Below are 15,166 nucleotides of genomic sequence, written 5' to 3'. Positions count from 1 at the left end.
TAATTATACCTACTGCTATTTGTATTTTATAAAAAAATACATTTATAAGCATATGATATATAGTTTATGTATGTTGCTTTGTATAAATCCAACAAAAATTTCACATTTTAAATAAAATACACGTTGTACTTTAGGGAAGCACCAAAGCTCTCTGCACACCTGCAGCTGTATGGGGAAGGAGCCCCAGCATGCATCAATCTGGAGGGCTCGGGGTGGCAGAGCCCAAGCTGGGTGTCACCCACCTCCCTCCCGCGTGGCCACAGGGCTGGGCTGCTCTCCCGGGAGCAGGAGGAGGAAGAAGGCTCCAGGGTGGAGTTTCCATGCGGCAGCCAAGAGCAGGGAAGGCCCCTTCCTCCTTCTCTTCCTGGGAGGTGGATGTTGAAAAAAGGGCTTTATAGCTTTGGGGGAGCAAAAGATATCTGTGTGTTGGAATTCTTGAAACATACATTATTAATGAAGATCTATTCCTTCCAGGAAAAAAATATTAATTGAATAATTGAAGCAATTTCATGTCTTTCCTCATTTTCAGGCCCTGCATATAATTAGTACAATTCTAAAAAACAGATGGCAAAGTGTTAAGGGAAGCAATTGTATGAGAGATGTGTATTATGGAGGCATTTTATGCAAATAACGTCCTACGTACAGCTATTACATTGCAGGCTTGCTCAGATGCTGCTGTCATAAAAGCAGAATTGTGGGCAGAAGATACACAGATGGGAGTGGATTTATTTGGGGTTTATCTGCTTTTTATATGTGCTGCTTGTCTGCACACAGCAATTCATAAAAGCCAGATCTCTTGCCCAACAGTGCCCAGCACAGTGCTATTGAGATGGGTGGGTACGGGTGCTGGCCCACAGGGCTCGCTGCCAACGTCAGCCTGGAGATGCTCAGTCCTTCTCCCACGCTCTGCCTCTATGCCCCTCTTAGCACACAACACCTCTCTCCTCCATCAAGTTCTAGTCACTGCGATGCTGCAGGTTTTTCTTGCTTCTCAAGCCTGCCATTTGCTCTCCGACATCCTGAATCGTACTGATTTTAGGAGCTGGAGAGACTCATCCATTACCTCTGCAAGGCAGCGATGGAAAAAATGTAACTTCTGGTTTACAGAAATGGCTGCAAAAGGTCTGTGCAGTACAGTCCTCCTTGGGCTTTGGTTGATTGTTCAGCTATTAAATATACTGCACCATGGAGAAGGGTCACAAAGTTTGTCCAAATGCTGTGTGGGAAACACTGCCTTGCTGGGGGGAGCTGATCACGTTCGGGCACAACCGTGGCTAAAGGCTAGGCACTGCACCCAAGTGAGTGCAGTGATAGGAGCTGCCCATGGCAGGGCAGCCTTTCCTGCTATAATGCCCAATTTATTTAATTTTGAACATTCAACAATTTAAGATAGCTTATTTTTTTTCTTTAGCAAAACCTTAACACTGCTGGAGGCTGGCAGCCGGGGACGGGTGTAGCTCAGACTGTGGGTTTGGCACCCCAAGAGCCCAGCTGTGCTGGGGCCGCGGCAGAGCGAGGAGAGCCGTGCTAGCCTGGCTCTGCCCAACGGTGGGGCTGGGAAGAGCTTGCAGTGCTGCTGGGCTTGCAGTGTTCCTTGTTGGAGCCTTTTGGGGCTACGGCAAACACTCCGAGTGCTGCACTAGGAAGGCTTCCTGCTGTCCCCACCTGTTTCTTCTTGATTTTTCCTCACTGGATTCAGATTTCTTTATTCCAAGTAATCTGACATTTGTGGTAAGCTATATTCAAGCCAAACAAAATTGGTTTTGAATTATGTTTATAAGCCAGCTCTGCCTGTGAAGTTTTTGTACCGCCGCGTTCCTTCAGCAGGGCAGCGCCTGTGTTAGAGCTGGAGTTTTCACAGCCAAACCGCAGGAAGTGTCGGAGGTTGGGAACTTTATCTTACACTTGCTCAGCAGGAGGAGTCGAGCCAGGAAAGCTTCACCCCAAACTCTGGGGCAGCTGGGGGCTTCCATGGGTCTGTCAAAACCTGCAGCTGGAGGGTGGTAGCACCGCTACTGAAAATCCATGTGCGCAGCCATGCAGCGGCATGGTGTGTACTTGCAGGGGTGACAGTCCTCGTGCTTGGAAGGGTGACGGCTCCTTGTGCTTGGAGGGGTGATGGCCCCTCAGTGCCCACTTGTCCCCCAGCTCCCTGTCCCTGGGGATCAGCTGAGAAGGCAGTTTTACTGCAGGGCACCATCAAGGGTTGGCTGGGAGCTGGGGTCCTGGTGCCACATGCCTGCAGGAGGAACAGCAACACCAAGGGTAAAGCGAGGTTGCTGGAGCATGGGCTGCTTTTAGCATCTGAAATATCTGGAGCACCCTACACACATCCCCTAATTACCGCAGCCAGCAGGGGCGGGAGGTGCCGCGGCCCCTTCATCAGGGAGAGCTGAAGACAGGGAGAGCACAGAAATGCTCAGATGCATTTTTCTGACAGGGAGCTGGCAAACGAGCATCTGAGTCCAAACACGATGACTTTGGCTTGGGGACTGAAGCAGAGGAGAAATGGGTCACATTTATTCCGGAGCACAGGGAAACCAGGTACTGCTGGGATAACATAAACAAGCCACAGATAAACAAAAGTAAACATTCAATTCTATCCCTTCTTTGTACTAAGGGTAGAAACAGCATTAGGCTATGTCATTTACAGTAATCGGCTGTACAGCCTCTGCCCAACGCTGTCCAGGCTGGTGTACAGCAGCAGCGTGTGCTGCTGACCTGTTTGTACTGCAGTTGTCATCGCAAAATTCTCTTCTACTGGTTCATGGTGGCCAGGGCGAGGTATTAATTAATTGCCCCTAGTAATAATTTATTACCTAAAAGAATATTCCCGTGTTCCATTTTGCTCACGGGGATGAATCCCGAGCGGGGATAAACATCCCCTGTTCAAAAGGTTCTGCAGGAAAGGCACCACATTTCACTCGAGGTCAACCTTAATGACTCACTCCAGTCAGTCAAATGCAAATACATCATAATAAACCATTAAATACGCATGACTCATTTCATAGGCCTCAGTCTAATATAAATTGACTAATGGGTATTTAATGACAACAAACGTGCCTGACTCCAGTTGCATTTCTTCTTTAAAGCCCACAGGATGCTAAAGAACCCAATGAATTTAACAGCACGGCGTTAATTTACAGCCGGAGCCTGCCCTTGTCTCCCAGTCTAAATGCCCAGTTTTTGCAAACTTGCTTCAAATTGACTGGGAGCTGCAGGATTAAATCTGGGCAGCACCATTTCAACAGCTTGCCTGAGAAATACTATAGACACCTATCAAAACAGCACAAAGTTCTGTAATCATTAGGGGCTGTTTTCTTTTTGAATGGACAGCGGTTGCATTAGGCTGTTTCTCAGTGGGAAGATTTGTACTGACGATTCCTTGAAAGACCAGTTGACTGTAATAAAAAAGTGTGTTATTGGGGTGCTGTAGGAACGAGGGTTCCCAGGTATGGGATGAATTTTCCCCTACCAAATCACTATGGACAAGTACGTAGGATCAGTAAATTGTGCACAGTGGCCAAGGCCACCTCCTGCTGCTCTCTGCCCCTCTGGCCCTGGAGCTGCTGGCACACTACCACTGCGCTTGCTGCTGCATGGAGACTCCCTGCGGGATGCTGCAGCTTGCACATGGGCAGAATCTCTCCTGCTCGCCGGGCTTTTAGTGCACCCTTGCAGTGCTCGTGCTTTCCACCCCTGCCTCTCTCGTGTGACCCCACCCCAAAATTGTCTCTCTCCTCCCTTCTGGACCCAAATCTGTTCTGGAAGGTTAGACTTCTGTAAGCAAATGTAAAGGTAAATGCCCGAGTACTGACTTTGCAACTTGTATTAACTTGTTCTTTCAACATAGCTGTATATGAGATACCTTGTATTCGTCAAAATGCCCTTTAAACCCCTCTGTGTGATAGAAGGTACAGTTAGGAGACCTGGAGAGCCATGGGTTTTCCTTAGTCAAGCCTGCGGAGTGCAGCATGGCTCTGCGAGCTGCTGCCAGGCAGAAGAACATCTTTCACAGGCACAATTTGTTTTGAAAAATAAATCCCTCTGCCTTTCAGTGGAAGAGTGGAAAAACATACCAGCTGCCTGAGTGTTTAGAGATTTGTGAGATGTGTCAACATTGTGTAATTAAAGTTTCCTTATTACCCATGCTGGAAACCTTGTCAGGCAAACACAGGTCTCTTCAGGTGCTCTGAAAAGACCCAGCATGCACCCTGGTATTCTGGCCACGCGACACTATTTTCACCGTAGACACTGGTTTTATTGGACACTTTGATTGGTTGTTTGCGTGCAGTTGTTGTTTTTAACGGAGTAAGAATCTATCACAGCCTGTAGCAGAGAACTGAATGGGAATGTTGGTGGTTGTGCTTTCCTAAAGCCTGGTGTATAGGAAAAGACCATCAGTTGCTTTTGAATCAGTTTCTAAATAAATGATCCATCAAGGATGTAGGCATTTGGAAAATAATCTCACACAGGGATGATGGATGTGTAGTATTTTGAGAGAAAAGCGCTCTGCGGGGATTATCGTTTCCCAATAGCATATGTTCAGGAACTGCGGTTACCCTGGCACGTGGCTGTCCCACAGTCGTGCGCTGACAAGCAGACAGCTGGTCACCCCCGTGGTCTTTTGGGGCATGCACGGGACTGAGAGCAGAGGAGATCCATCTGTTGCAAAAGCACCTTCATTCTTCTGAGGCATATTGTAGAAGTTGTCCTCAATATTTTGAAGAGCTCTAATCCTCCATCTTGAATGGGTCAATAGAGGAGGAGACAGACCCAAGAGGGGAAAAACTGTCGAGAAAACACTTTGCTCTCTTCTCACCATCCTCTGAGCCAATATTTATAGGTAGAAAAAGAAACGGCCTTTAATTATCATTAAACTGTATGAGACCTACCTTAGCATAATGCTATCTAACTTCAGTTGATTGCTTTGAATGCTTCTAGTTCGTTCTGAATGAACATTCATGATGTATGTAGAAAGTACCAGAAATTATGTAAAAAACCCACCCCAAAACAACAAAAAAACCAAAGGTGCAGGAAGAATTCTGATCATTATATTTTGTAGAAAAGCATTTGTCTCTGAACCTGTACTGGGATCAGCATTTGCTAGGAGTAAAACTCAGAAGAACCCGGTTCCCAGTAACATACCGTTGTGTGGATGGTTATTGCAAGTGCTCGACTTCGCCTGCACGCCGGCAGTGCCGGCTCTTCTCAGTCCTCGGGTGAGTCAGTGACAAGGCGTGAGGCCGGTGCTTCTTTATATACCTTCTGGCAATTGCTCACGTGAAGTACGATTTATTAGTGATCTATAATTTCCCCTTGTCATATCTAATCATAATCTTCAATTACAATAAGTGAAAAATATTACGGTAAACATTCTGTGCTAATTATAAAAGCAGAAGTTTTGACTCATTTGACAAAGAAACTCAATGTGAATCTATCTCACTCAGTGAAGCCAGGGCTGGCCTCTGGTTGCCAGCCTGCCTGATGAGCTCCGGTCTCTCCCATACCGCAGTGCCAGCCTGTCTCCCTCCCACCTTGCTGACGGCAACTGATTCCAGAGAAGAAAAATCAAAAATTACTGTAGCAGAAAACAGTTGAGGTGAGTTTCCAGCCTTGTTCCCATGGCGGCACCCTCAGCGACTCACTGCTGGCTGCAGCCGGGTGTCAGAAGCACCTTCCTGGGGCTATTTAAGCACCGCAGTGTGCCGGGCACTCACACCCCAGGACTCGTGCTCTGTGTCCATAGGGGCTGGGGGGGTGGAACTGGTGCCCATGGGGGTTTCCAGGACTCATCCAGACAAACCCACAGAGTAAACAGATTTCTTCACAAACCTGTGTTGTGGGTGGGACCTCATCAAAGGCTTTTTGAAAATCCAGATATACAATGACCACTAGATCCCCTTCATCACGGGCTTCAAGCATCACACCTTGGCATAACCTACCAGGTCTCCTTGAAAAAATCCCAGTTTTGTATGAAAGATGTGGAGATTTAAGATCAGTTAATTTGTTAGTTTTCCTTACAAATTGTTACTGATACACAGTAGTGCTCTAAAATGATGGGTTAATGTAACGTGTTACCTTTTATAATGCTTTACTTAGCCATTTAAGGAAGTCTCATTTAAGTCACTCATTTACTGTGAGCTTTCTGCACATACATATTAAACTGTTTCACAGCACTTCATCCACCATAAACTTCTTCCATCATCAATCACGTGCGATGACTCACTTGTGATGGGTTCTTTATGTTATCAGTGCCCATTCCATCCCATTTGGAATTTTTTATGGCACGTATCATGATACCGATGCAGAAATGAGGTAGTTGCTGCTTACAGTTTCCATACAGCTCTGTGTATGCTGATGCCCATCTCCCCGCTGCCCGAGCTCGCGCTCTGCAGAAACCTTCTCTGAACAGACACGGAGGTCATCGCGCTGTGACAGCTCAAGCCAAGTTACTGCTGATCATAGTGAAGAAACTGAAATCCCTCCGGTAGCTGGGCAAAAGATATGCAGACCTAGAAGACTTATTTCGAGCATAATGGAAATATTTATTCCTTTAGTTGATTTCACATTTTGTTCAGTTTAGCTGTCAGAGCGTGATGATTGTACAGCAAAACCAGCAGCTCTGAGCAGGTGGCAGCTAATCCTCCTGCCCCAGTTACGTTTCCCATTTCATCCTGCTGTTACCATGATAGGAGAGAATGGTAGTAGCTCCTGGCTCTTGTGAAACCAGACAGCTGCTCCATGTGAAGCATCAACATGGCCCACAGCACTGCTAAACTAATGAGCAGTTTCAACATCTGTTTGTTTTCCAATTTATCTTTTTTAAATTTTAATTTCATTGCATTAGTAAAATTCGGAAACTGCTCTTTTGTATAGTTCGCCAGGGCCGAGTAATGCTGAATACACGCTTGTGCTGATTATTTCCAAACTTTCAGGGACTGAAAGCTAATGTCTCATTTAGCAGTTTATTTTATTTAGCTTTTTTCCAGCTCATGATAGTTTTTCTGCAGCCATCTACATATGACCTGTAGCTTTTTTCTCTTTTTACTTATCCTTTAAAAATGAAGCACACAAATTTTGGCTTAAATTTAAGAACTGTAACTGTACTTCAGTTACATTCGCTAAACTTGCAATTTCCAGGTATTTTCATTTCTGACCAACATATTTGGCATGAACAATATAGGTATTTCTAAATAGTGTTTTTTAAAAGTACCTGTCCTACACAGCCATGTTAAAATGATCTGGGTTTGTCCAAATTGCCACACAACATGCAGTGGTGAAGCACATGTTCCCAGATAAATGTAATTTAATTTCCTTTCCAGATTTCCGCAGTGATTGTTGATGCATAGAAGTTTGTGTTGTGCCCCGTGTTTGCACCAGATGTTGTTTATAAAAAAAAAATACCCTCCTGTGACTTTAGCTGCAGTCCTGGCACAGACCATGGCTGGAGATGCTGCCCCTGGGCCCCAGGTTGGGTTTTCTCTTGCAGTCAGAGGAACAGACTGAGCACTGGCTGGGGACATGGGCACCATCCCTGGCTGCCTCAGCCATTGCAAACTGCCACATGTTCACTACTCCTGCTACCTGTATTAGCTAAATTAAAAGTATTATGGGGAAGTGGCATGTTCTGCAGCCAACCTCCAGCACTCTCAGTTAAAAATGGCTGTCGAACCTGCATCTTCTCTCAAGGTTCCCATTACTCTGTCTTAAAGAACGAGGCAGGTGATTGCCCTTGTCAAGCAATCTTAGCTCTGATGTCCTTTTTGGTCTGTGCTCCCAGCCATCACCACAGCACTTCACCGCTGCCTGTCCCCAGCGATGCTCCTGCCCAGGCAGCAGCCCGACCTCCTGCCTGTGCTGCGGGGACCGCTGGTGCTGCCGTGCCAGCTTGCCCCCGGGCAGGACAGAGGTGTGGTGGGGCAGGTACCTGCCACTAGTCCCAAACCTGCCCAGCTCTTCTTTCCTTTTTATTTTAATCTTGTAGCGGAAATTCACAGAGCTTTTTTAAAGCTCAGTCTTTCACTGGCACTCCTCTTTCTTCTTGCACTTTTTCAAAATGTACTTTTTGTCTGGAGCACTGGATCATTTTTCTTCTGAGCACTCACTCACCATGTACAGGAGCTCCTTCAGCACCACAGGGCTATTGGGTACATGGAGAGGAGAAAAGAAGTGAGCCTTATCTTCTCAGTTCTTTGTATTTCCTTCTGAAAAAGAAGGAAATTGCTTTTAAAAGTGATTTTAGTTAACTATGTGGTGGCCATATTTGCAGACAATCTCAAAGCTTTGCTCTGAAATGCTCTCCATGGCAGTGACCCCCTGGAGAAGGCTCGATCCCGGACTGGTCAGGATGAGACTGTGTGCTGTTACCTGCGTAGTCAGGAGCAGGGATGAGGCTGGGAAGACCACAACTCTGAGACTGAGCAGTTCGCCTGAGAACTGGAGATACCCACCCTAGCGGTGCTCTGCCTGCAGCTGAAACACCCCTTTCTCCTGGGCATGACCTTCCCCAGTGAAGGGACCATCCCAGCCGGAGCGCGGCACAGTGCTGCTGTCACCCACTGTCACCTGGGCTTCTGCTCCTCTCCTGCCTGAGGAAGCCTTGCCCTCAAGTAGACAAGCTGTATAAAGGGCTAACCCAGCAGAGAACAGCTTTTTTTGGATACGCTCTAGTTTTACATCGGAACTTAGCTCCAGTTTGTTTGTCCCTGCGAGGGATGAAGCAGTGGATCGGTGCTGTAACGACATACAGTGTTGCTGGGAGCCGCTCACCCAGCTCACAGCAGCGCCGGCACTGCCCGTGTTTTCCAGATGCTGCATGCGATCTAAATACTGCATGAATGGCCTGGTTTTGCTGGGATCGGATGAAGCAATTAGATGTCAGTATACATGCGCGCGTTGCAAATGCATGGCCATCTGCTCGTGGGTGCAGTAGTAGCTGGTTTGGTATCTGCCAGCAATTCTGAGCAAGCTGTCATTAATGGGTGAATAAAGCAGTTCTGGCTTGTTTACTAAAGGGGCGATTAATAAGCCCCACAAATGCTGGGATTTTATTTTTCCTGCAAAGTAGGCCTAGTGACTGTAAATGCAGCCCCGCAGCCTGCATAGAGTGAAATGTTTTTTCTGTAGCGGGCTGAAAAGAGCTATACTTCTTACATGAGCCAGGAAAGAAAGACAGATCCTTTTGTCTTCAGTCATTAATGTATATTGACAGATCACACAGTAGCAACTTTTTGGCTTGAAACCTGACTTAGAGCATGCTTATGCACAGCAGTAAAAGTTAAATCTTCTTACAGTGGAAGACAGCGGTCCACAGGTAAAAATACAATCAAAACCACACCTAAAAATGCCACTGTATCGTTTGAAACCAAGAAACAACTTTTGTGCTGATATAAACTGGTTCAGGTGCATTAGTTGCAGTGGAGCAGAGTCATTTTGCATTAGCAGCATTTATTCTCAAAGTTAAAAACATAATAATATTACATAGCAATGATGAATAAACCATCAAGCTTTGAAGTGTTAAAATGTGTTACTATATGAAAACTAAGTGCTCTTCTTTAGCATTCTGCTCTAATATAATTAAAATATGTTGTTTTAATTGGTTTGCTAACTATAGAATGTCACTGAGCTGCTGCATCTGTTGCATTGATCTCCGAGTGTAACAGGAGAGACTGTTCTGTGGTTGAAGAAGACTGGATGTGATCAAGACACAAGCCACCAGGCTTTGCCTTCCTGATGCCTCTGGGGATCTCTCAAAACGCGGGATGAAGAGCAGCGCACTCTCCCTCTTCATGGCTCTGTGAAGCAGGACCGGGCTCTCCACCTCGACAGCCGCTGCAGCCCGCACGCCGTAAGTGCTTTGCACAGCGCTGGCCAGGCGGGGTGGGAGCTGGGGACCTCTGACTGCTGGCCCCATGGCTCGCTGTGAGATCTGGACATTGTCCAAACAGAAGCATTTCACATTAAATCCTTTATCAGAGCCCCGCGTTCGGCAGGTGCTCTCGGCACGCCCCGAGCTCCCCATGGCGCGGGGCAGAGCTGCAGCCCCCCCGTCCTCCCATCCTCCCCGGGTGGTTTCCAAACAGGTCTCTGCAAAGGGGAAGTGTTTGTTTGGCTTGGCTCGGCACACATTTTGCAGTACCTTCCTCCCATGAAAACTGCCCCCGTGTTCTGCTCAGCCAAACAAATCGCTCCTTTGCCTTGACTCATTAATGATTGAATCATATGCAAACTAGGTTAAACGGCAGTGTTGTGCTGCACTCGAGGGATCGCAAAATTCTTGCCAAGGCATGGTCCAGGAGTGCTGATGGAGAGGCAGTATCCAGCCCTGGGAATGGTAAGGCGTCCTTGTGCCCCGAGAGCCGGCTGTCAGACTGCGGCTTCTCGAGAAGACTCTGTTATTCCTCTAGCGAGACCATTTCTGAATTAACCCTTTAATTGTTTTACCCTGACTGCTTTCTTTAAAATTGATTAATCAGCCTTTTTCTAACAACTACCTAAATCAATTAACTGTCAATATAGTAATTTTAAAGTTATTATTTGTATTTAAAGTGCTAATGTTAGTGCAGTGTTTTCTAGAATTAAAATCTCACTGAAGTGTTGAATTTCTTCTCAAGAGCCTGACCAGCCAGGGTTAGGCTAGGTGCTGCATGTGAGGTCATTCTGACCAAAGTGAGCATTCATGGCTATATTTTGTCCCCTGCAGTACACAGTGTAAGTGTAGATATTTGCTGGATGTAACTTTATGCTGGATATATGCTGGATGTATATGCTGTACTTTATTCTGTCTCATGACCTACCTTTAAAATAAAATACAGTGCTTTGAGAGCAGAGACCTATTAACAAATTCTAGACACCAGAACAACTTTGAAAATACTTAAAACAATTACATGGTTTGCGGAGGTTGTCTTTAGCAGGTTTTGTGGCAGTCACATTGCTGCTCTTTCAGAGCTTAGACTTAGCTTGATTTCAGTTTTAATCTATATCCCATTTTTCTAACATTTTGTTTTCCCCTGCTTTCTAATTGTTTTGTTAATATTTTAACCAAAGGCTCTCACTAAAAGCTTTCTTTATCTTGCAGTTCCCCTGCAGGTGGGTGCGGGTGTCTTTGCCTGAGGAGGGAGAGGAATGACTGCTTGAGAGCCTACTCCATTTCTTTCCCTGTAGCATGAAAGCATTTTTTTAACCAACCTTTAGAAAGACAGCAAAATTTGTCCTCAGGCAAACTCACACTTGGTGCAGCTTCCTAGAAAGCTTTGCTCCTTAAGGAATACTGATTGTGCTACTTACTTCCAAGATGAAAGGAGAAGCTCTTTGTCTGGAGCCAAAGAGAAAATGAAATAGCAGTGCAGGAGGAGTGGCAGCGGTGCTGGCAGCCCTGCCAGGAGCTCTCCCGGCTGCAAACAGCCACGCGTTTGCCAGCACGGTGCTCAGCGTTGTCCTGGCAGGGAAGAGCTTCTCCTCCTCCGGCCGCTCCATGGGGCTGGGCTTGGGGCACTCCATTACACACAGGGTGTGGGCTTAGCAGAAGTTATGAGCTGTAATTGAATAAATCATACACAGTGTTCTCACTTCATGGGAAGTTAATAACAAAAGTAACTTAGAGTTTGTGAATTTGGCTTTGAAGGTGTTTTATCCTGATCTTGACTGTGCTGTCCCCTTGACTACAGTTGCTTTCGTATCAACGAGGACTCAGTCGTAACTGAACCTTCCCTTCTTGAAAGGGCTTTTTGTAGAAAACAGAAAAGACTTGTAAAACCCCAGGAGCAGAAATGCCCTGTGTCTGCAGGAATGGCTCAGAAGCCCTCCGGCACGCCTGCCGTGATGCACAGGATATGCACTTCATCCTCACAGCGCTTTCTGTGCAATTCTGGTACCGAGTTACCAGCAAAACCGTACAAAGTGCGTGATGAATGGTTTGATTAATTTAATAAACACATTCTCTCCTGACTTCTTAATGAATTCCGAGTAATGCTGTCAGAGCGTGGCCGTATTGCTGCTAATGAGTTCATCCTTTATCAAGCTTGACAGTGGACTTCTGCTTTAGTGATGAGTGAGGAGACCACCGGACAGGGGTTGGGTAACAGGGAGGCAGATGACTTCCAGCAAGGGCTGCGACAAAGTGGTGACAGGCGAGTTTTACTTTCCCGGCCTCTGGTACTGCCATGGGTTTGGCCAAGCAGCAGCTGGCACGTTATGGCAGATGCCTTCAGGTGATGCTCTTACTTCAAACTCCTCACACAGGTTTTTGCTCACACAAGTTTTCACCTCGCTCTGTAACTCTGGTCAATAGCTGAAGGTAGAAATCTTGCGTGCATAAGGGATATTCTTTGAGTTCAAATCTCTACTTATCATAAAAGCTGTAAGGAAATAGCATGCCATATTCACCTATTACAGCAACAATATAAAAATAGTCATGCAATGATCTTTTACTAATTTTTGGTGTTTATTTTTTGTCTTTCGACTTTCCAGGCTGTGAACGAGACAGGTGGCTGTTTGCCGATGAGCAGAGTCCTAGAAAAGTATTATCTTTCCATCACGTACAGCCTTGAGTTCATCTTAGGCTTCACTGGAAACACCATTGTTATGTTCGGCTATATTTTCTGTCTGAAAAATTGGAAAAGTGGCAACATCTACCTGTTTAATTTATCATTATCAGATTTATTATTTCTTTGTACTCTTCCAGTACTTGTGAACAGCTACTCCAGAGATCAATCGTCAGTGGAGAGCATCTTGTGCCACAGCAACAGGTTCCTGTTGCATGCAAACCTGTATGGCAGCATCCTTTTCCTCACCACTATCAGTATTGACCGATACATGCTCATAAAATGTCCTTTCAGAGAACATTTTCTACAGAAGAGGAAAATGGCCCTTATCGTGTCTTTTGCTATATGGATCGGAGTGATACTGGAATTGCTGCCGTTGGTGTATTTCCTGGAGCCTGTAACGCCTGACAATGATTACAGTTGTCTTGATTATGCAAGCTCTGGAGACCCCGCGAAAAACCTCATCTATAGCATGTTTCTGACGGTCTTTGGGTTCCTTATCCCTCTCATGATCATGTGCTGCTTCTATGTGAAGATGGTTCTTTTTCTTAAAAACAGGAGTGAGCAACTCAGCTCCCTCCTGACGCTTGAAAAACCTCTTACTTTAGTCATCCTCACAGTGGTTATCTTCTCATTGCTTTTTACTCCCTATCACATAATGCGCAATGTCAGACTTGCTTCCCGAATACCAGCCTTGAATGTATCTATGTGCACGCAGAGAATCATCAACATCATTTACATCATCACGAGACCCATTGCGTTTTTAAATAGTGTCATTAATCCTGTTTTTTATTTCTTAATGGGTGACCACTTCAGAGAGATGCTGATGGCAAAAATAAGGCAGCTCTCGAGCAGGTTGACAACCACCAGCAAATGAACGAATAAGAAGACCTCTCGTAGTCGGAGACGGGGGGAGGAAAATCTCTTAGAGAGAGCATTCAACAATGTACAGTGCCATTTTTTAGATAACTTTATTTGTGCTATAGAATATGCGTAAGCTGATTGTGTTCCTCTAAATGCACTTGTTACCTTATTGTACAGGATACAACTGCTAATCTGACTCCAGCAAACCAGGAGTGATTGCTCACTCACAACAGTACAGCAGGAAACTGTGCTCTCATAGCAGGATACGCTATGGCCTATTAATATTGTAAATAAAAGATCATCATGGTAGTTCTTAGAGGGAAAATATGTTGCTCTCAGACAACTTCTTTGTGAGCCATAACTTGAGGCTGGACTGGACCTAGGCTTGGATAAAATGTGCCGCGGCACTAGTTCACATGGTCTACACAATCCGGGGATCAAGGTTGAGTCTTCTTTGTAGAAGTGTTTGCAAACTCTGCGTCTCCTGGGAGGTTTACCTTTCAGAATAAATAACTGGGACAATTCACATTTCCAGCTGATTTGGCAAGGGTTGGCACCTTGGATGTGGCAAAAAAGGAGGGTATGCAAATGGCTGGGTGGAACGTTTTGTTGGCATTGCCAGAAGGGAGGCAGTGGCTACGTCACTATTTTTGTTTGTGATGAGTGTGAGGAGTGCGGAAAGCTGTAATGTTTGGCTGCTGGTCATACAAGCGTTTTGTGGAAGCACTGAGACAGCAAAGGGTGTGTGTGTGTGTGTGTGGGAGGGGGGGGGTGTGTGTAGAGACAGGTTCTTTCACACTTTGATGTTAAAGCTAGATTCAGCTTGCAGAAATAAAAATACGAAAATCTATCATTTTAGATCTTAACTGAGATTTGCCTTCGTACATCACTGGGACAGCTATGCAAGCCCATACTGGCATTTTCACAGTCACTTTTCAAAGTATAGATTTACTTAACTTTAATGTAATTATGTATAAGTGCGAGCAGAATGTATAGCTTGAAGCAGAATTTGGACCTCACAGTTAGAACTTCATTAACAGTTCTGATAATGAAACAGGAGCTATCGAGGAGCCAGTTCTCTGCCTAACATCCCTGCAGAATCATTGCAGCAGCAGAACTTACTCTCCAATTGACTGACCTGACTTCAAATATAAAGGGTGAAGAGATCGATGAAGTAATATGCTTGTACAAGCTTGGGCTCGGGAAGGACCTGCAGAGAGCACCGGGGCGTGCCAGGCGGAGTGTGGACAGCAGCATGGGCTGGGTGCGAGCAGCCCCCTCCTCTGCCTGAGTTCCAGCAGGCAATGGAGGAGCCCGCAGCAAAGCACAAAGTGAGCGCTGCCCAGGGGCTCGCTGCTCCCCAAGGCATGGAGAAAGGACCGCTGGTCGTGTCTCATCAGAGACAACTTTAGTTCTGCTTTCTGATGTGTTGCTCATCTGCAATATCCTTAAATATTTCACTGATACCTGCCTGTCTGATAATAAACTGTGCGTCCTGTTTAAAAAAAAAAAAAAGTCCCCTTTGTGTTGAGTGTTTTGTTTTATATGCTATTCTCTTTAATGTCCATGAAGCCACTCTATCTGCCTTTTTCCTGTTAACAGTAAGACCCTAAAAGTCTGTGAGCAAAAGTACTCATTTGGCTCAATTTGAGGGATAAAGTGGCTGCTTTCCTCTGCGAGTATCTCGCACAAATACCCATGCCAGCGTTCCCCTGGCACGGTGGGTGGCCACGACACGTGCTGGGTGCTACGCCCAG

General features: G+C 45.8%; 1 protein-coding gene across 2 annotated transcripts; it reads left to right on the top strand.

Annotated features, from left to right (window-relative positions):
- The first annotated feature begins 9,792 nt into the window (after positions 1–9,792).
- SUCNR1 (succinate receptor 1) lies at positions 9,793–14,147 on the top strand. 2 transcript variants are annotated; one of them, XM_076341525.1, is made up of 2 exons: positions 9,793–9,850; positions 12,472–14,147. In XM_076341525.1, the coding sequence occupies exon 2, from the start codon at positions 12,502–12,504 to the stop codon at positions 13,420–13,422; it is 921 nt and encodes a 306-aa protein (XP_076197640.1). In that variant the 5' UTR covers positions 9,793–9,850; positions 12,472–12,501; the 3' UTR covers positions 13,423–14,147. The 2 variants fall into 2 exon arrangements, with proteins under 2 accessions (XP_076197640.1, XP_076197638.1); XM_076341523.1 differs by lacking the exon at positions 9,793–9,850 and adding an exon at positions 10,248–10,336.
- Positions 14,148–15,166: the final 1,019 nt, after the last annotated feature.

This window comes from Aptenodytes patagonicus, chromosome 6 (assembly GCF_965638725.1).
Source record: "Aptenodytes patagonicus chromosome 6, bAptPat1.pri.cur, whole genome shotgun sequence".
NCBI lineage: Eukaryota > Metazoa > Chordata > Aves > Sphenisciformes > Spheniscidae > Aptenodytes > Aptenodytes patagonicus.
The sequence above is the reverse complement of the archived record's forward strand: the minus strand, read 5'-3'. Positions and strand labels throughout refer to the sequence as shown.

Coding starts and splice junctions, on each gene's coding strand:
- SUCNR1 (XM_076341523.1), top strand. CDS start 10,307: ATGGAGAGGCAGTATCCAGCCCTGGGAATG. Junction 10,337..12,471: donor AGTATCCAGCCCTGGGAATG/GTAAGGCGTCCT, acceptor TCGACTTTCCAG/GCTGTGAACGAGACAGGTGG.